Source organism: Pelodiscus sinensis, chromosome 1, assembly GCF_049634645.1.
Source record: "Pelodiscus sinensis isolate JC-2024 chromosome 1, ASM4963464v1, whole genome shotgun sequence".
Lineage (NCBI taxonomy): Eukaryota > Metazoa > Chordata > Testudines > Trionychidae > Pelodiscus > Pelodiscus sinensis.
Genome location: NC_134711.1, coordinates 101,652,984 through 101,675,039, shown reverse-complemented (window position 1 = coordinate 101,675,039; position 22,056 = coordinate 101,652,984). Strand labels below are relative to the sequence as shown.

Genomic DNA, 22,056 nt, shown 5'->3' with positions numbered 1-22,056 from the left:
TTTAGTATCAAAGCCATATTAGAAGCATCTATTTCAGCAGAGCTAGGAACTAGAGATTTCTCCACTTTTTGTGGTCGGGCTGAGTAGGTTGCAAGGAATCTGTGCTGATACTGGACCAGGGTACCAAGGCAACTTAAATTTCATGGGGAGACTTTTTGAAGACTATAATGTCTTCAAATTCTCAGTAAACCTAAAAGAAACACATGATTATTCTAAACCTCCACATGGAATTTCTCCATTTTTCTCATAACAATTTGTATTTACATTACAAATTCTTGAGATTATTGACCTGTCTCATAAACTTTGCAGATGTCTTAGTGATCAACATTAGCAGCTCTTTGCCAAGAGAATCCATACTATCCTTTCTTAAACTGTTTATTGGAAGACTAAACCAGAGAGTACAGTAACACCACAGTTCAGTTATTAAAAATATGACTTCTGATAAACAAGAAATAGTTTCAGCCAGAAAGATCATCACTCACCTAGGTGTCCAGATAGTTACAAAAAGAGAGAATTTATTATGCAGGGAACACAGTCAAAGATTACATCTATACTTAGAGGCTGTGTCTAGACTGCATCCCTTTTTCGTAAAAGGGATGCAAATTAGACATCGCAATAGCAAATCATAGAATCATAGAACTGGAAGAGACCTCAGAAGGTCATCAAGTCCAGCCCCCTGCTCTAGGCAGGACCAATTCCAACTAAATCAACCCGGCCAGGGCTTTGTCAAGCCGAGACTTAAACACTTCTAGGGATGGAGACTCCACTACTTCCCTAGGTAACCCATTCCAGTGCTTCACCACCCTCCTAGTGAAATAGTTTTTCCTAATATCCAACCTGGACCTCTCCCACCACAACTTGAGACCATTGCTCCTTGTTCTGCCATCTGTCACTGCTGAGAACAGCCTCTCTCCATCCTCTTTGGAACCTCCCTTCAGGAAGTTGAAGGCTGCTATCAAATCCCCCCTCACTCTTCGCTTCTGCAGACTAAACAGACCCAAGTCCCTCAGCCTCTCCTCATAAGTCATATGCTCCAGCCCCCTAATCATTTTGGTTGCCCTCCGCTGGACCCTCTCCAATGCATCTACATCTTTTTTGTAGCGGGGGGCCCAGAACTGGACACAATACTCCAGATGCGGCCTCACCAAAGCCGAATAAAGGGGAATGATGACATCTCTGGATCTGCTGGCAATGCTCGTCTTAATGCAACCTAATATGCCATTAGCCTTCTTGGCTACAAGCGCACACTGTTGACTCATATCTAGCTTCCCATCCACTGTAACCCCCAGGTCCTTTTCTGCAGAACTACTACTTAACCGGTTGGTCCCCAGCTTGTAACTATGCTTGGGATTCTTCTGTCCCAAGTGCAGGACTCTACACTTGTCCTTGTTGAACCTCATCAGATTTCTTGTGGCCCAATCCTCCAATTTGTCTAAGTCATTCTGTACCCTATCTCTGCCCTTAAGCGTATCTACGTCTCCCCCCAGCTTAGTGTCATCCGCAAACTTGCTGAGGGTGCAATCCATCCCCTCATCCAGATAATTAATAAAGATATTGAACAAAACCAGTCCTAGAACCGAACCTTGGGGCACTCCGCTAGAAACCGACCGCCATCCTGACATCGAGCCATTGATCACTACCCGCTGGGCCCGGCCTTCTAGCCATCTTTCTATCCATCTTACCGTCCATTTATCCAATCCACAATCCTTAACTTGCTGGCAAGAATATTGTGGGAGACCGTATCAAAAGCCTTGCTAAAGTCAAGATATATAACATCCACTGACTTCCCCATGTCCACCGAGCCAGTTACCTCATCATAGAAGCTAATCAGATTGGTCAGGCACGACTTGCCCTTTGTGAATCCATGCTGACTATCCCTAATCACTTTGCTCTCATCCAAGTGCCTCAATATGGATTCCTTAAGGATCCCTTCCATGATTTTTCCAGGAACCGAGGTAAGACTGACCGGCCTATAGTTCCCTGGATCATCCTTCTTCCCTTTTTTGAAGATGGGCACTACATTTGCCTTTTTCCAGTCATCCGGGATTTCTCCCGATCTCCACGACTTTTCAAAGATAATAACCAAAGGCTCCACAATGACATTTGCCAACTCCCTCATTACCCTCGGATGCACTAAGTCCGGACCCATGGATTTCTGTACGTTTAGCTTTTCTAAATAGTTCCTAACCTGTTCTTTACCCACCACGGGCTGTCCATCTTCATCCCATCTTGCGTCACTTGGCGCAGAAGTCCAGGAGCCGACCTTGTCCGTGAATACAGAGGCAAAGAAAGCATTGAGTACTTCAGCTTTCCCCACATCATCTGTCACTAGGTTACCTCCTTCATCCATTAGGGGCCTCACACCCTCTCTGATCACCTTCTTCTTGTTAACATGCCTGTAGAAACCTTTCTTGTTATCTTTCACATCCTTAGCCAGTTGCAATTCCATTTGTGCTTTCGCCTTCCTGATAACCCCCCGGCATTCTCGAGCTATACCTTTAAACGCCTCCTTGGTCATTTGTCCAAGTTTCCACTCTTTGTAAGCTTCCTTTTTGTGCTTAAGTTCACCAAGGATTTCCCCTGTAAGCCAGTCCGGGCTCCTACCATGTTTGCCTCTCTTGCTACGCGTCGGGATGGTTTCTTTCTGTGCCTTCAATAAGGCTTCTTTAAAATACTGCCAGCTGTCCTGGACTCCTTTCCCCTTCATGATAACATCCCAGGGGATTCTGCCCATCATATCTCGGAGGGAGTCAAAATCTGCTTTTTTGAAGTCCAAGGTGTGTATTTTACTACTCTCTTTTCTTCCTTTCATCAGGATCCTGAAATCTACCATCTCATGATCACTGCTTCCCAGGTTGTCACCCACCTCCACTTCCCCTATTAGTTCCTCCCTGTTTGTGAGCAGAAGGTCAAGCTGCGCATGGCTCCGGTCGGATCCTTCAGCACCCGTGTCAAGAAGTTATCCCCAACATTCTCCAAAAACTTCTTGGATTGCCTGTGTACTGCCGTATAGGTTTCCCAGCAGATGTCAGGGTGATTAAAGTCCCCCACGAGAACCAGGGCCTGCGATCTGGAAGCTTCGCTCAGTTGTCCGAAGAAAGCCTCATCTACCTCATCCACCTGATTTGGTGGCCTGTAGCAAACACAAACCACAACATCAGTGTTGTTGTTTGCTCCTTTAAACTTAACCCATAGACTCTCAACAGGTTTTTCTCCCTCTTTATACTGGAGTTCAGAGCAATCGTAATGCTCTTACATATAGTGCAACTCCTCCTCCTTTTCTCCCCTGCCTGTTGTTCCTGAACAGTCTATACCCTTCCATGACAGCGCTCCAGTCATGCGAGTCATCCCACCAAGTCTCTGTTATCCCAATTAAATCATGTTTCTTGGTCTGGGCCATGGCCTCCAGTTCTTCCTGTTTGTTGCCCAGGCTTCTCGCATTAGTGTACAAACACTTCAGGTAACCAGTTGATCGTCCTATCTTCTCCATTCGAAACATGGGTCCTCCTTTCTTGCCCCTTCCTCTCTGCATTTCTTCCCGGTATCCGACTTTCCCACTCCCCTCAGGGTTTTGGTCACCGTCCCCCGACGAACCTGGTTTAAAGCCCTCCTCACTAGGTTTGCAAGCCTGCCCGCGAAGATGCTCCTTCCTCTCTTCTTTAGGTGGATCCCATCTCTTCCTAACAATCCTTGCGCCCGGAATAGAGTCCCATGGTCGAAGAAACCAAAGCCCTCTCTGTGACACCATCTGCGCAACCACGCATTTACGTCCTCAATTCGACGATCCTTTCCCTTCAACAGGGATGATGGAGGAGAATACCACTTGCGCTCCAAATTCGTGGATCCTTCTTCCTAGCGCTACGTAATCTGCAGTAACACGCTCAAGATCATTCTTGTCCGTATCATTAGTTCCCACGTGGAGAAGCAGGAAGGGGTAGCAATCTGAAGGTTTGATCAGCTTGGTAAGCCTCTCAGTGACATCCTGAATGCGAGCTCCCGGCAAGCAGCACACCTCCCTGAGCAGAGGGATGGCTCAGTCCCTCTTAGAAGGGAGTCCCCGACCACCACCACCCGTCGTTTCCTTTTGGGCGTGGTGGCCGTGGAACCCCCATCCGTAGGGAATCCCTCCCCGCTTCATTAGCATAAAAATGGCTGCCGCTTTTTTCCGGCTCTGAGCTTTGCCGGGAAAATAGCGCGAGTCTAGACACAGATCTTTCGGAAAATAAAGCCTTTTCCGAAAGATCCCTTACCCCTCATTTTAAGGGGGATAAGGGATCTTTCGGAAAAGGCTTTATTTTCTAAAAGATCCGCGTCTAGACTGGCGCTTTCTTCTGGCAAAGCTCCGAGCCAGAAAAAAGCGGCAGCCATTTTTATGCTAATAAAGCGGGGAGGGGGGGATTTAAATGCTCGCTTCATTTTCAATTGCGATATGTCTAATTTGCATCCCTTTTCCGTAAAAGGGGATGCAGTCTAGACACAGCCAGACTGTTTCAGCAGAAATCAGAAGTCAGAATATCACCTTGTGAGTTCCCTTGGGATGTTTGGATCTTCCATTGAATCTTATCTAAACAAGATAACACAATTGCTACAGATCTTTACCCTGTCCATTCTTCTTTGGACATCAATCACTCTGGGGGAAAAAGTAGATATTCCAAAATACAGGCCTATCATTCAAGAAAAAACATACAACAGTACTTACCACGGACACAATTTGGGGGCCTACATTAGTAAACTGGTTATGGGGTTATTACTTTCAGGTGAGGTAAAAAAAAAAAAGTAACGTGAGTAGAGTTCAGACAATTTTGATTAGGTTTATGATGGTGTGTCTACACTACGTGTTAAGGTTGAATTAAGATACACAACTTCAGTTATGTTAATGGCGTAGCTGAAGTCCAAGTACCTTAACTCCAGTTTTGGTGCTGTCTGCACTTCAGGAAGTCAAAGGAAGCACTTTCTCCCTTCGACTTCCGTTACTCCTTGTGGAAGCAGGACTGCCAGCATCAACTGGAGAGCCCCTCTCAGTTCAAATTAGCATGTCTTCACTTGACCTGTAATTTGAACAGTGGCAGCTTCGATTTTCTCTGTAGTGTAGTCGTACCCTATGAGTTTTAGGAAAATACACCAGGAATGATAGATACTACCACTGTAATGACATGCATTGTTTCCCAAGGAAGAAAGAAATCCATTTGGCCTTTGTCTAAAAGGGAGTCCACAGTCCATCATGGGGAGAGACATTTTATTTTAAACCATTCATGTGAAAAAGAAAGGTGAGATCAGCACAGCCTGGCTGTGATACAAGAATTAGAACAAGTGGAATGAAGTCTCAGCCAAAGACATGTTACCATGATGATTCGTCAGAGTCATATCACTGATTCTTCTTAGAGTGACTTCTGTGTGGTCCCAGATGTGGGATACAACAGCCACGTTTAGTTCAGAAAGCAGTACGTAACTAGCATTGCCAATTGGATTTCACTCACATTCTTCTGTGCTTGTGCCTTATCTGTTCTTGAGCATTCTAGGACAGGGGTGGCCAACCCGCAGCTCTTCAAAGAAAAAAATTGCGGCTCCCGCACTCACGGCTCTGAAAGGGGCAGCGTGTTTCTTTCTGAAAGAGAGAGAGATGGAGTCGCAGCATCCCGTGCAGACTTCAAAATGGCCACCTTAAAAGGGGCAATGCCTGCTCTGCTCAAAAGGGTTGCAGCTGGGGCCCCTTTTCTCCCCCCCCTTCAATAACTTTTTCCCCCTTGGCTCTTTGCGCTTTATCCACCGCTATTTTGGCTCTTCAGCTGTAACGGGTTGGCCACCCCTGTTCTAGGGCATGGCTGTAAAAGGAGGCATAGCACTCCAATGACATCTACTCCATCCATATGCCAGAAATGACAGACCAGAAACTGGTCTGGAAAAAATGGTCCCAAAGCTCTTAAAACAGCGCTCTAGTTTTTATTAAAGGTCAGATTTTTGGTCCTCTCAAACTGACCCTGCAATTTCCTAGATCCTATCACACACTATCTAAGTGAAAAAGGGTTATTTGAATAAAACTGTACTCATAAGAAGGCTGTGATTCTCCAGCCTGATACCAGTTAAGTCCTTGTATTCTGCTCCCAGCCCACATTTTGTTTTCTCTAGGGATGTTAGATATCATATATTTTAGTAATTGTGTAGCCACAACAATGTTTAGTTAGTCCTAATTTAGTTTGTCCTCACTTTTCCTGGAATGTGGTACTCAGAATTGGATATGGTATACTCCAGTTGAGGCTACCAACTCCCAGCAGTACTTTAAAAAAAACAAAAACAAAAAACGGTGAATGTGAGTTGCTGAAGTCTTGCACCTTTTGTGGACTTTCTTACAAGGATGCAGAAAAGTCAAGAAACAGATATTAAGGACGCATATTTTGGTGGTACTTTGACAGTACTATGGCAGGGCATTTATTTTCAACATCAGTGCTTTCAACATAGCAGTGTTTATCAGATTTTCATATGGAGATTCGACAAATGTGGGCTACTATGATGTGCCAAATAGCTATGGGGAAGTGAGAAATCTGATACTTCTGATGTGTGCAAACCATAGTAACAGACATTTTGTATTATGAAAGAATTGTTTTTAGGAAGTCTTACACAACAAAGGTGGAATCTCTCTGGTCTGGCAATGTCTTTGGTCCAGCATGGTTTTAGTTAGCTGGATGTCTACTTATCATGGGTGTGGCCAAGTTTCCCACAGTCCTGTAAAGTTTGTTTACAGCCACCTGTCCTGGCTCTCAGTGTTCTTTGCTGTTGTTTAGCTGTAATTTACCCCAAATGTCTTTTAAGAGCCTAGTAAGAAGTGGAAATGTTGGTAGTGCTGCTAGTTAATGTAGATCTCCCATGGTCCAGCCAATTCTCTGGTTTGGCACCAATTAGGTCCCGCGGGTGCCAGACTAGAGAGGTTCAACATGTACTTTCTTTCTCTTACATCTGAATTGTAGGTTTCAAGTTTTTCAATTACAATTAAGAATTTCAAGGTTTCAGCTTGCTACATTTCTTTTTAGGTAAGCTCATGAAAGAAGAGGAAAGAGGCTTGGGGTCTTCAGTATGGGCAAGACAGCTAAATGCAACTTCCAGGGTTACTCCTCAGGTACGACAATATGTTTAACCCTTGTTATAGAACAAGGAGTATGCAGCTGTCAACAGAAAACAAAAATCATAAACCTGATGAAGGTATCTCCTTCCTGCATGTCTGGTAATTGATAACTTTGGAGTTGATGTCTATCTGTATCATGTTTTATCTGAGCTGTTCTGCATTTCTGGATGTTTTACTAAACCTAAGTAGATTATAAAATTACTATAAAGATACTGAGTATCTTTGAAAAGATGTGAATTTTCTGTTCGTGATAGATTCTAGATTGATGATCCATGGGGCGGCCTGTGAGCCTAGGCAAACTAGGCAGTTGCTTAGGGCGCTGCCGGCTCAGGCGCCCAATGATGACATGCCGGGGTACCCCGTGATTGTCACGGCCGTGCAGGCGGGGGTGCCGATTGCACCTTTCGCCTGGGGCGCCAGCTGCCGCAGCTGGCCTCGGGCCGCACCTGATGTTCCATATCCATGGAATCTTACTTCAGAGAGAGTAAGTTCTAGCTTTCCCATATTGCTCAGTCAAACTTTATTTGGAAACTTCACCTCTTTCTTCACTCTTCTTGTCTGTCATCTCTAGTCATACTGCCAACAAGGTTGTCAATTATACAGAGGTTTTTGAGATGTGGACAGTTCCCCATTAGAAATTGAATTAAGGCACCTCAACTCATTTCACATTGGCTGCATTCAGTAGTTTGCATTTTTAATCTGGGCTGTATTCAAGGCAGAGGCCTAAAGATTGAAAGACTCTAAATCCTATTGATAATTCTCCGAGCCTTTCAATGTTTACTGATTCTTAAATGCTGACCATCTTATCCCTTTGTTATATTCACTGGAAATATTACTAATACTTTAAGTTAAAGAATACTGCTACTACTTACTAACGATAACATAATTGCATGGTAATTTACTATTCTACAGGAACATGTAATTACATGGTATAGCTTATGTTTTATAGTTTCTAATTTAGAATTGGTTGGGTTTCAGCTACAGAATATTCAAGACAAATTGCCACTTTAAAAATTCACTGGTTGTGATATTCATTATAGCTAGGGTTTGTCTGTGATATCAAGGACGTTATGGTAACACTTTAGTTACTTTGTGGTGGCTAAAGCGGAAAAAGTTGGTTATATATTTTTGTTTATTTCCCTGTATCTGTATTGGCAACAGTTAAACACTCTTCTACTGTCTTCAATAACTGTGTATGAAAAAAGTTGTGCAGAAATATCATATTGTTATACCTTAAGTTTTTGAACAGGCATATATAGTATGGAAATGAACAGAATGTTAAAACAGATAAGATTTATTCCTGTTAGAAGTGTATTTTCTTGCAGAAATATCAAATTTGTCCAGTAGTACAATAAGAAGAATTAAAAAGCATTTCCATTCAGAAATTATAAGTCCTCATATGTGACTTTTTCCCCCTTTCTGCTCCAGGATACAAATAAATCTCAGAAATATATTAAGAAGATGTGTGCATCAGAAGCTAGTCATAAGGTTCAGGAGAATAGAAATTTTACACACAGCAATGGCTTGAGCTTCCAACATGGCAAGTACACGCGGGACTCCACCTTGATCCAAGGGGAGTGTCGGTTGAGTGATGGCAGTCTCAGCCCTGACAGGCCATACGGTGAGACGTCCTTATCTGTACCCCTTCACCCAACCAAGAGGCCAGCATCAAATCCACCCCCTATCAGCAACCAGGCCACAAAAGGTAACATTTTCTTTGTCCTCTTGTCACCTGGCTCCCTCTTTTTCTTTATAAACTTGTTTGAAGCAGAAATGGCAGAAAGTGCAGACATAGACTTTGAGAAAAAAATTTAACATAAGCAAGCATCATCTTGTCAGATTTTGTCATGGAATAGTTATATAGTGAAAAGGGAAGGCTTTAATGGAGTTATGCCCAATTTGAGCTTCCCCTACTTAATGTCGAGAGCCTCTACAAATTTAGCAGCAGTGAAATAATATCTAGTTTAAGTATCTCATTTGTTCTTCCTTTTTCGGAGTAGAAATACTCCAAGTATGAGGCTTTAAAAAGTAACGTCTTCCTAATTATCTCTTTAGTTGTGTTATTTTCTTGAGTACAAATCTGAGGAAAGTGCACAATTCAGAGGTTTTCCCATTTAAACTAGGAAAATCTGGAAGTATATAATCAAATTCTTTATTATAGTGCTTATTGTAATGTAGGAAAAGTAACTTTTGATTTCATGTATGTCCAAGAATCTGCTTTCCATTTAGGGTTCTCTATTTTTAGAACAGATTTGGTAAAATCAAACTGAGATATTGGTTTCAATTTTCCAGGCAAGCGTCCAAAGAAAGGAATGGCAACTGCCAAACAGCGCCTTGGGAAGATCCTTAAGCTGAACCGAAATGGCCATGCACGCTTCTTTGTTTGATGTAGCTGCTACTACTACTACTGCTGTCTTTTCTTCACAGCCAGTATTGAGGACAGCAGAGCCTGGAGCTGCTGCTGTTCCTATGCCTGAAGCAGACTTGCATGTACCTTGTAGAACACTGCCTAATGAACAAAAAAACCAATGCTGCATTTTCACTGTGCCACACCTGCTCAGCAATAACCATTTGGGAATGGGGAAATCTTCAGAGAGACAATGGACTAGGAAACAGTCTCTCATCAGGGCTTGAATATCACTTTGTTGCTGGTAGTGTCTGAGCTAATTCATGAGGGGAAGGTGATAAAGGTGGTATCCATAATTTATTTCTGACAGATTTTTACAACTTTTAAATTCCTTTTAATTATTTATTTGGAAATTTTTTTTGTGGGGTTTGTTAATTTAGATTAAAGAATGTGAAGGTTTTTAATTGTTCTTGATAATGTATGTTTGGTGCAGTGGAGAGCCACGTTAATGGTGATTAGTCTGGACTCCTAAATTTGATATTCAGGTTATAGTCTTAAACAGGGATGTGATGCATTATTAATTTTAAATGAAGTCATATGGAATCATATTATATTTTTTCTGCTCTTTATAAGCTATTGGTTAGACTTCTGTTGACTTGTAAGGTACATGGTCTCTGCCAGTTTAGTTCCCTTAGCCTCTCCCCATTATGCACACATTACTGATTCATCCAAAATGAAGAAGCAAAGACTTTTCTGGCTACAAGGAGAGTATGATTATTCAAATTCAATAGCTAATATATCTTCCTTCCCTAAAATTGGGGTTTCTGCTCTTCTTCCTGATGTGGTTGGTGTTCGGTCCAGGCCTTTGAAAATAAAATGGTTGAGATTTTTTGTTTACACAATTTAGTATAAATGTTAGTACATAGGAAAGCAGCTTTTATTTTTTTCCTCAAGTATGGGAGAGAGTGCAATATAATGGGCTAAGTTTCATATTTTAGAATAATTTTGTTGATTGAAGAAACAGTTCTTAAAATATCAATTGCAGAATTAAGATTTAGCTGATTACTTCCTGTGGTGGGTTGAGGGAACATAAAAATCAGTGATAGTCATTAGTATACTTCAGAAATATTTTCTACTGAGGAACTAAGGAGGCAGTTAACATGTGCTGCTTGCAAGGCTGCAGTTGACAGCCAATGAGAGTCTTAACTGGTGCATATGTAAGTGTTGAGTTTAGTAGCTAGCTGATCTCAGAATGATCATTTGTGCCATGCTTTACATAGAGCTGATAGTAAATGCCAATTCTGAATTACCTGTAAATAATGTTGATTTTAAATTTGTATTTTTCTGTAATATAAAATTAAATATTTAAACTTTTCAGGGTGGGGTGAGAGGGGAACCACTTTACTTGATTCTGTAAAAAGGTCATTTTGCAGGGTCCAGCCAAAAGTAAAACATTGCTGTACTAGAGTTACCATCTTGGATTTTTCCTGTATAGTGAGAGTGAAATGGTTTGACTCAGCTATCGAATTTCTTGATTTGTCTTCACTCCACTCAGTTTGCCTGTCCTCCATATTCTGTCCTAGATAGCTTCTCCCTGCTGCGCTTAAACAAATTCAGTTTTAGTTTCCAGATTTACATGTAGATATATATCCTTGTATACAGTAGATTAGAGTATGAATAGTGCCCTTGGGAATGTATGGATATGTATGCTGTCAGGATTTCATGAGTATTACAAGTTCAGTACTAGCTAGTTGAGGATCAAAATGCACTCTGGTTATGTATAGGGCAAATAGAATTTGTCTCTTTTCTTTTTCCAGAACTTGCAAATTATTGTTTTTCTTTATCCCAGCTCAGCTTTTGGATTTGATTTGAAAGTAGTGTATGCATCAAAGTTAGTTTATTATTCTAATCCACAGCCAAAAACACATGAATTCATACTCTGGCAGGCCATTTTTATTAGTACATGCCACCAGCTTTGTTTAGAATGCTGGGGAAAGAAAACAATAAAAATGATGCTAACTACCAACTACCAAGAAGACAAGGAGAAGTGACTATACAGGTTCCAAAAGTGACAATGAATATAGTTGTTCTCGGACAACAAATTTTCCCATTAATAATGATGAGAGGAAAAAGTACTTTCAACATAGAATTAAAATTTCACATTGCATCTTCTGATACATTTTCATGGATATATTTGATAAATGTGTACCATGTTATCAATACTAGTTTAAATGATAAGAAAAGTCTTTTCAGGGAAAACCAGGTCGTATTTGCCAGGTTTTGATTGACTGGCTCAGTTCTGGCAAACCAAACCAAACTGCTGTTCCAGTACTGGCTATCTATTTATTCAGAGAAGTATTTCCTAAGGGACATCAAGCAGAATTGGAGGGGAGTAAAGACTGAATTTTAAAAATTCAGTAGATTTTGAGAAAGGTATTTAATGAAACAAAAATATGCCCTAATAAAATCTGGAATAAGGAGACTTGGAGTATGGAACATATACAATGATGCTGTCCCTGTGACTTGTCTGCAACAGGTCTCTCTTCTAAGCCTCTTCATTAGCAAAGTATATATAGCTTCATCTTATTAGTGGAAAAAGTACTTGGCTGGACCCATATATGTCAAATGGTTATTTTCCAAGGTTTTTTTTTCCCCTTCTCTCCCAATTTCTCAAGGTGGCTCTCCATTGTAGTGAGTGTATTAATATCTCTTCATAGGCTGTCAACAGGCAGAGGTTCATTTCCATTTTCTCCTGATTTCTATGCTTCCAGCAGAAGTCTCTAAGAGACTAAAACATTTTGGGGTGAGAGGGAACCTCAGTCAATTATTTTAAAAGAAATTGTCTTAATTGATAACCAATGAGTCTCCTTTTGGTAGCTTGATGAAGATGATGTGTTGACCTCACGATGTATTTGTATGTTGGGATGTTTATTATATTCTTGGAAGAAAGCACTGTTGCACCAAGTTTTTTGTAGATGGGCTGAACCTGGTGCTGTAGAGGTGGAGAGGAAAACACTGTTCTTCCCCTCCCCCTCACATTACAGTTTTTGGGGGTATTGGAAGCTGAATAGATAGGAGCACTCATAGTGGGCAACCCAGGGACTGAGTCCTCCTAACGGGAATGGATTTTCAGGGAGGATTTAAAAAGGACATGAAGAATTTGGACTTTTAAGATAAAATTATTGTACTTATTTTTTTAAACTTTCTATTGCTAGAAGGAAAAATGTTATGAAATGACACACTTGCAGTTTGCTTTTCTCCAGGTACTCTTTTATAATTTTTAAAAGAAAAATGTAAAAATGATAAGACCACCTAGAAATTATATCAAGGAGACTTCCAGCAACTTTCCCCTTTCTTCCTCTACTATACTTGTTAATTAAACCTGGCTACAAGGTAGCCTTTATGACCTCTGAGGTAGATTACCTATGCAACCTTTAATATTCTACATGAAATAATTCCTGAAGAAATCATTTAAAAAAGGTTTGATGTTAAGAATGAGAAATTGTTACTTTATGACCAAATTTTAAAGCCGAAGTATCTCTATTAATTTTAATAGAGATAACAGAGCACAGTGTCATGGCCACCCTTTAAAGAGCTTCAGCTCTCCTAAGCTTCGTTATATGGCTTAGGCTGCTTTCGTTCAGCAGGGCATGAAATTCTAAATGTTGAAACCTTTGAAGGCATATAATCCATGGCTAAGTCATTATCTTGCTGACCGTTGGTTGGTAATTGTGAGGACTAAGCAAGACTGAGGTTAGGACCAAACCACAGCTGCTGGCCCTTCTCTAGACTCCATGCCACCAAAAATCTTAATGTCTTTTAAAAGCTAATTTACATAATGCTTCCAGATCATTAAAGGCTGTCCATGGCCCTGGGACTAAGCAACCCTAAAGCTATTTTATTTTGCAGAAGGAATATAAATGAAACCAAGGCCTTACTGTATGTGGTTAAACTGGATTAAAAAGCTGCAACATCCATTTTTCCAACAAAACAAAACAAAAACCCTATTTCTGGGTGCAAAGAAAGTGGTTAATCATGCAGTGGGTGGAAAATCTGAATAGCACTGATTAGGAAATGCACATGTTTCTTCATAAGCTGCATTTCCCTTTGGAAATGACTTTTTTCTACTTTTAATAAAAATTAAGCCATAATAGTTTCATGCTGTGGGAAGGGAATGAAAGGGACCACTTTAAGAGATTATATTAATATGAATTATTGCTTCTGCTGGAAAATGTCTAATTTTGTCAATACTTTGGCAGTTATTTCTTTTTTTAAATCCATGAAATTTGAAAAAGGGGGCAGTTCTTGGCTCTGTTTACTAATTTTTGTAATGTTTTGCTGGTCTTTTTGTCTTTCCCTCTCCCATTTCTACTCTATTTTCTGTCCTTTTTTGAATATCTGTGGAAAATCCTAGCTTGTCTGCCTGAATAGGGGTCTCTGTTTGTCTTTTTACAGAAACGCACTACAATGTTGAGTATTTGGCTGGGAAAGGGGGTGCTGCAGCTTTAAGAGCATTTTTTTCAATTCATAACAGTATTTCCCATCCTCTTTTGCCTGCAGGCAGGGAAAATGTATGTACAGTATTTATTTTTGTTTCAATTTACTTTAAATTTGTAAGTTTCTATAAGTAGCTCACATTGATTATTCTAGGGGAGGACAAGTGGCTTGTTTAAATTTGTATTTGATATTCATAGTTTCCAGTTTCTGTACTTTAAAATATTGAAATTAAAAAGTTGTATTACATATGTTTTGATTTTAGCAATCTATAGTGTTTAATTTCTACAGATTTTTGTTCACTTGCTTAAAAGTGTAAATACAGAAAGTTGTACAGGATGTCTTATGATGGAAAAAATGTTTAATTCTATTTCTAGGTCTGATTTTTTTTTTGTGTGTGTGTGCCTATTATTAGAGTCTTGATTTTAATGAAGATGTGCCAGAGAGATTTGGGGAATGCAACATATTGTCTTGCTATTTGAATTTTTCTGTCAAAATATTCTCTGGGAGCTGGATGTATTTTGTGAGGATATATAAAGTCTTTTTTTTTTTTTTTTTTTTTTGACACCTGCATGTGTAAAAAAAAAAAAAAAAAAAAAAATTAGAACTTCCAGCAGTCCATCATTTACTAAATTGCAAATAACTGATCCAATTTGGAAGCATTTTAATGCTAAAAGATTTTTTCCCCCATCATGCCTTGTTTTTATATTTTTACTTTTTGGTCAATTTTGCCTTATGTTCCTGATAACTCAGGCTTTTCTAGAAGCAGCTTTTCCTGTAACTGACAAGATGTATGATTTCTGATAGAATGGGTTTCTGTCTCATTGATGCATCTTTTTTTTTTCTTTTCTTTATCTTTACTAACATTGTCTCATTTCCTTTTATTCTTACCTGCTTTTCTGTCTGTTGTACCTGCAACTGTAAAATGTTTTATTTTACAATCGTCATTAGTCCCCAATTTGTATTCATGTGTTGCCTGCCACTTGGAGGAAGAAGCACTGCATTTAGAATTAAATCGGGTCTACACTAGGAGTTCAGGTCGAATTTAGCTGCATAAGGTTGATTTTTTTTCTAAACAATGAGTCCACACTACCAAGCCTGTTCCATCAACTTTAAGGGCCACTCAATTTGATTTTGGTACTGCTGCTTTTCATGAGGGCTGTCTCTACACTGGGCCACTTATTCCGGAAAATCAGCCGCTTTTCCGGAATAAGCTGCGAGCTGTCTACACTGGCCCTTGAATTTCCGGAAAAGCAACGACGCTCTACTGTACAAAATCAGCCGCAATTCTGGAAAAGCTATGCTGCTCCTGCTCGGGCTTAAGTCCTTATTCCGGAACACTGTTCCAGAAAAGGGCCAGTGTAGACAGCCCAGTAGTCTTTTCTGGAAAAAAGCCCCGATTGTGAAAATGACGATCGGGGCTCTTTTCCAGAAAAGCGCGTCTACATTGGCCACAGATGCTTTTCTGGAAAAGCCCTTTTTCCGGAAAAGCATCCTCCTGCCAATGTAGACGCTCTTTTTCCAGAAATACTTATAATGAAAACTAATCTGTTTTAAGCATTTCCGGAAATTCATGCCAGTGTAGACACAGCCGAGGAGTAACATTAAATTCAACCTTGCGTTGTGGACTTTACAGTAGAGAACATGCAGTATTGCAAAAATGTGGCCTCCCAGGAAGTATCCCACAGTACCCTGCTGTGATCACTCTGGCCAGGACTTCACCTGGAAAGCAGTAGAGTTAACAGGAAAAGCCCCAGAAAACTTTGAATTTCATTTGCTATGTGGACAGTGTGGTGAGCACACCTCCGAGCAGGCAGCACACTTGAGCAGCACACCTAACTGTGAGTTCAAGTCTCATGACTTTCAGTTCCCAGGGGCACAGATGAGCACCAACATGGAGTGTGAAGGAGATCTTGGATGTTATCAAGTCATGGGGGGAGGAGTCTGTTCTCCCAGAGCTCCAAACCAGCAAACAAAATGCAGGTATCTATGTGAAGATCTCAAAGTCCATGGTGGAGAAAGGGCATGTGAGGGATGCCCAGCAGTGCTGAGTGAAAATAAAGGAGCTGAGGCAGTCCCATCAAAAGAAGAAGGCAAACGGACAGTCTGGAGTATGACTGCAAACATGCTGCTTCTACAAGCAGTTGCATTTGATCCTAGTGTGGGTCCTGAGCAGCTTTCCAAGCCAGGCCGTGAAATCCTTCCAAGACACTCTTCAGGGCAGCATCGTGGAAGACAGTGTGGTGGTGGTGGAGGGGAATGTTCAGTAGGAGAGTGCGGGGAGTCAAGAACTTTTCAGCACTTTGGAGACAATCCCTTCCTAGGAAGTCTATCAGGCACTGATGCGGGGAGGGCACTTCCGGTGAGTTTTTTTTTCTTGCTACAGGCAGCTTAAAGCGATTGGGTATGATGAGTGGTATGCTCCACGCCTACGGGAGGGAGCTGGAACAGCTTGTTAACATGTTTGTAGATGGAGCAGGAATCCTCCCTGGAAATCTCCATGAAGCTCTTATAGAGGAACTTTTTGATTCTTCTCACAAAGTTCTGGGGAGGCCAGCCTTATTCTGTCCTCCATGGTAGGACACCTTCTCATGCCAAGCCAGCAATAAGTGGTCTGGAGTCATTGCAGCATGAAGCATTGCAGCATAAGGCTCAGGTTTCTGGCCACATGCAGTCAGCATCAGGTCCCTATCACTCTGTGGGATCTGGAGAAGACTGGTATCTCCTGGAAACCTGGATGGAAGAGGAAGAAAAGTTATTAGCTGCTGTCTTCACAGCTAGGATGGCTACAGCCTGTGGCACCCCCTCCATCCCTGCTTCTCTCCCACCTGCAAGATGGGGAAAATAGCACTCTCTCCCAGGAAGCAGGGTGTTCTAGACACAGAGGGAAGCCGCATGAACCTCTAGCCAGCACAACCTGACCATGTTGCCCCCTCCTGCCCACAGGCTCTTGCAGTATGGGAAAGTAGCATTCATTTGGGAAGCCATAAATGGTGGACACAGAAGAGGAAAGGAGCATGAGCCTCTGCCCTGCCCTGCCCTGCCCTGCCCCTCCCACAGGATCATGCCCTGTCAGGTCCTTTACCATACCTGCCTTTAAGCTGCATGAGTCCAGGTGTTCTCTTGAGAATTCTGCTGTGTATCTGCTGTACTGTGGCCACGTTAAAGCATAACATTGGCCTTGCACAGAACACGTCTCCATTGTCTTTAGGAGACCTTTGCTGTATGTTAATACATTGTGGAGCCTAAAACCTAATCGATCTCCTGGAATGTGTGCCCTTGTAACTTTTTGTTACAGCTGGAATAGCAGAGATCTTGCTGTGTACTTCGCTAGCTCCTCTAGCTGTTCAGCTCTCAAAAATCCAGAGGTGAAAATGGACATGGGAAGACATGTTATTCTTGGAGTGTCCCTGTGGGAGCTCTACTGTAGGTGTCTTGGTGCTCTTGTGCTTGAAATCCAAACTTTTTAGCAGCAGTATGCCCCCTGGGTGCCGGCACACATGTGTGGCACTGTTGGCACCATAGTGAATGTGCCAACATAGGCATGCCATCAACTGTCCCATGCACGCTGTCAACTGTTGTTTCTCAACCGCTTCCAGTTTGGTCGGAACACAGCAGCACTCTGTGTTAGATCATAGATAGTGTAATTATAGTAGTAATTAGTGTTAGTTTAGATCCTATTCCTGTTCACGGTTCTCCCCTCCCTCCGTTAATTGTTAGTTTAAAAAAAATTCTCTTGTTCATAGTTGTTCGATTAGAGTAGGCATGCCAGGATTCAAACACTGCCTGACATGCAGAATATCTCTTCCCATCTCTGTTGGGCATACCCAGTGTATTCGGTGCCTGGGCCAGGACCATTCACCTAAGGCCTGCTACCATTGAAAGAAGCTCACATCGAGGTCCATGAAGGCATGGGAGCTACAGTTAAAGCTCCTCACTATGGAGAAGGTAGAGAGGCCAGCTTCGGAACTGGCACCCATGACCTCTCCAACCCGGACCTCCCCAACAGTGGCTTCTGACAAAGGTCCTGCCACACTGAAGGAGGCTCTGGCCGAAAAAAAGGCCAAGAGAAAACGCACTTCACCTTCGGCAGAGAGGCCACCAAAGAGATGATCTCAGCACAAGTCTTCCTCACCTCATGGTACAGGCTTCAGGAGATGAGTTGGCACCGGGGAAGTCTGGTACGGACAAACCTTGAAAGGCAGTGTCCACTAAAGACGCACACCCTTCAGTGTCAGTACCCAAACCAAAGAAGACTGCCACTGCGCTGCTGGTACTAACACTGGCAGTGATTAAATTGGTACCCAAACCACTGCATCACAGCACGGCCAAGGGCCGATTGGAGATGCCGAAACAGACACTGACTAAGTCGGTACCGACTCCAAGTACTGAACGTTCCCCAGTACCAACTACATTGAGGGTACTGGGAGATATGGTACCATAACAACCACAGCCCTCCACACTGATGGTACCGAACTTAGCTCCACCAAGGCTGCTGACTGCACATCAAGACCTGTCAGTAGCATCAGTAACTGTTGTTCAGTACTGACGCCACCCCAACATTAGAGAGACCAAGCAGGCTCGCAACACCATCACATACAGCCCCTCTTCTCAAGTGACAGTAGTGATGAGGAGATAACCTGCTCCCCCACAACATTCTTCTCCAAAACCAACCACCCAGGTACAGCAACAACAGGTGACTCAGCCCCAGATGTGGCAAACTTTTTCATGGCTGCCTTCCATTCCACTCACACAACCTTGGCAAGGATGGGATTCTTTAAAGCTTAAGCGCCAGCATCACAGTTGTTGGTGCCACCTAGACCTCAGTCAGTGGTCCCCAGCCCACCAGCAGTCACAGGATCCAACATCACACAGGAGGAGATGGAAGGTCTGGATGACTCCCAAGAGGAAGACACGTTTCCTCCTTCACATGTCTCATCTTCTCCGGATGAGTTGATAATGCCCTTTCCCCCAACAGTGGGGGATGACTTCAGGTCTTTTCAAGACCTTTAGAAGAGTGTGATCAGTACTCTGGACATATCCTTAGTCGAGGTTTCTGAGATTCATCACAAACTGACCAACTTCTTATGGGCCTCGCCTTCATAAAAAATAGTCCTGCCAGTCAACGAGGCCATACTGGACCCAGCAAAAATATTGTGGCAAACACCGGTTTCCATTTCTCCAACATAAAAAAGAGCTGACAGGAAGTATTATGTTCCTGCTAATGTGGCTGAATTTTTGTTCACTGATTCAGCATCAAATTCATTGGTAGTTGATGCAGCCCACAATAGGGGTAAGCAAACCCAATACAAATCCACCCCTTATTCCAAAGAATGGAAGAGATTAGATGTTCTGGGCAGGGAATTGTACTCCTCTGCCTCCCCTAAGATAAGGATAGCGAACTGTGTGGTGCGGTTAGCAAAATACACATACCACCATTTTGAAAAAATGAAAACCTTTGAGCAGCTGCCTGGGGACCGCAAATCTTCCTTCCAATCCAATATAAATGAAGGCATCTTCATAGCAAAGACAGCACTGCAAGTGTCCCTCAACACAGTGGACACTGCTTCACGCTCCTTGGCCACATCAGTGGTCTTGCGTCACGTCTCCTGTCTGCACCTCTTTGGATTTCCTAGGTAGGTGCAGAACAGTGTTGAAGTCCTGCCCTTTGAGGGACAGAAGCTGTTTTCCACTGCCACAGGCTCTTCACTGCACTCTCTCAAGACTCACAAGTGATGTTAAAGACCCTGGGGATGTATGTTCTCCAGCCCAAAAAGAAACTGAACTGACTGTTCACACTGTGGGGCAGAGGATCATCCTCATACTCCTCTCAGAGAAGCTATGACCTTAGGAGGTGACAGAAGCAACAATAACGTCGGCAGCCTCAAGACCAACCTGCCACGTCCCAGTCTTCCAATAACCAGCAAACATTTTGAGCATCTGATTGCGTTTTCCTACAAATGTTTGGTCTGCAGCCCTTTTATCATGCATGGGGCACCCGCACAACAGACAGTCCTTGGAAGTTATAGATCTTTCCCCCCACCCAATCCCCTTCCCTGTCCCTCTTCAGGGACCCTTCTCATGAGTCCCTGCTACAACATGAGATTCTCAGACTGCTGTAGATGGGAGCAATAGAGATTGTACCACCACATCACAGGGGAAAGAGTTTTTACTCAGATACTTCTTCACCCCCCCAAAAATTGGGGGGGTTGGAGACCCATCCTGGACTTGCGCAAACGGAACAAGTATCTGGGATAATTCTGGCCCTAGAAAAAGGAAACTAGATAATGTCTTTCGACCTGCAGGATGCTTATTTTCACATAGCAATTCGGCCTTCATACAGAAAGTTCTTGAGATTCACACTAAAGGATCAACATTATCGGTACAGTGTTCTACCATTCAGCCTATGTTTGGCACCCAGAGTTTTTTCCAAGATTCTTTCTGTAGCAGTGGCCCACCTATGAAAATTAGGCGCAGTAATCTTCCCTTACTTACACATTGCCTGATTGTAGCACCTACAGACCAAGAGGCCATACAATCCATCACAAGAACAATCCAACTGCTCAGAACTCTGGGACTTCAGATAAACGCACAAGTCACAACTCATTCCATCTCAGGAGTTGGAGTTCATAGGCACCACATCAGATTGCGTACAGGCACGACTATCACTGCAGAGGTTCCACACACTGGCTGCTCTAGCAAGGACTGTTACATACAGCCCCACAGTATCTGCCAAACAGTGCCTCCAGCTTTTCTGTCACATATCCACAACCACATACATGGTTCCTCACTTCAGGCTCTGTATGAGATATCTACATGCTTTCAGCCTCACAAGCACCAGTTATACAAACAACTAAGCCCTCCAAAAGAAGGTCAGAGAATCCCTCACATGCTGGTTATAGGCCAACAACTTCTGTTCGGGAGTCCCCTTCCAACAAACGCCCCCCTCTATACCTATAATTACAGATGCTTCATTTGATGTGTGCACCCCAGACCTCCATGGTCACAGCACCCAAGGAAGATGGGCTCTTGCAGAGTTAAGGCTGCACATCATCATCCTGGAACTTTGCATAGTAAGAAAAAGCATGCGAGTATTTTCTTTCCTTAATTCAAGGCATGTCTGTGGGAATACTCCTCAACAACACCGCCTGCATATTCTACATAAATTGCCAAGGTGGGGCCAGATCATTCCACTTCTGCAAGAGGCAACAGTACTGTGATGGTGGTGCATTCACCACCAGATTAGTGGTATACCTCCTAGGCAAGCAAAATGTCACCACGGACCAACTAAGTTGCATATTTCATCACAAGTACAAATGGGAGATACATCTCAGGCCCCACGTATCCTTTTCCTCAGGTGGGGCTTTACAGAATTCAACTTATTCACCACATTACACAATACCTCAAGTATTGTTCCAGGGAAAGACTGAGCAGGAGTTCCATGGGGGATGCCATGTTGATCAGCTGTCTCAGTCTTCTATATGCCTTTCCACTTCTTCCTCTCCTTGGCAAAGTCATACAAAAGATAAATTAGGACAGGGTCAGGGTTATCGTGATAGCACCCGCATGGTCCAAGGAGACCTGGTTCCCTTACCTATCACAACTGTCAGTAGCTCCTCTGATTCCTCTTCCACAGTGGCTGGGCATACTGTCACAGTGTGCAGGGAATTGCAAGCAAAGCACCAGGAGAACGTCTTGTTGTCTCTGACATCTGTGAAGGCTGCATGGCAGCTTTCCAAGACACATACCTGGAGAGGCTCTCCTCCCTTGTAGAACAAGTTTCCTTCCTACCCCTGGAGCCCTAAGACACAGTGGGGAAGGGATGGACCTCCAGGGAAGTCTCTCTCAATCTCCAGGATGTTAAGGCTATCGTTCTTGGATTTCTGATTTCCGCCCCCCAATCGAAGGTCCCAACATGGACTATTTTTCTGTCCCTGCCGTGTTCCCTAAATAAAAATGGAGGATTTCTGAACATCTTTTTTGCTTGTATACTGGGGGTGGGGGGTATTACAGGCAAATACACTGAATGCAGGGCCACCTCATTTAGAGCAGTGTGTGTGACTCTCAAAACTGCCATTCATAAAACTTTCAAAGCCTG

The 22,056-nt window shown here is 42.7% G+C and overlaps 1 protein-coding gene across 1 annotated transcript in view; it reads left to right on the top strand.

The window, feature by feature from the left end:
- KDM7A (lysine demethylase 7A) overlaps nt 1-12,756 on the top strand; it is an 86,528-nt gene extending 73,772 nt beyond the window's left edge. The window contains exons 18-20 of the mRNA XM_075939680.1: nt 7,026-7,111; nt 8,546-8,822; nt 9,410-12,756. Coding sequence (XP_075795795.1) covers nt 7,026-7,111; nt 8,546-8,822; nt 9,410-9,504 — 458 coding nt within the window. The 3' untranslated portion in view covers nt 9,505-12,756. The remainder of the gene's footprint in view (nt 1-7,025; nt 7,112-8,545; nt 8,823-9,409) is intronic.
- Nucleotides 12,757-22,056: the final 9,300 nt, after the last annotated feature.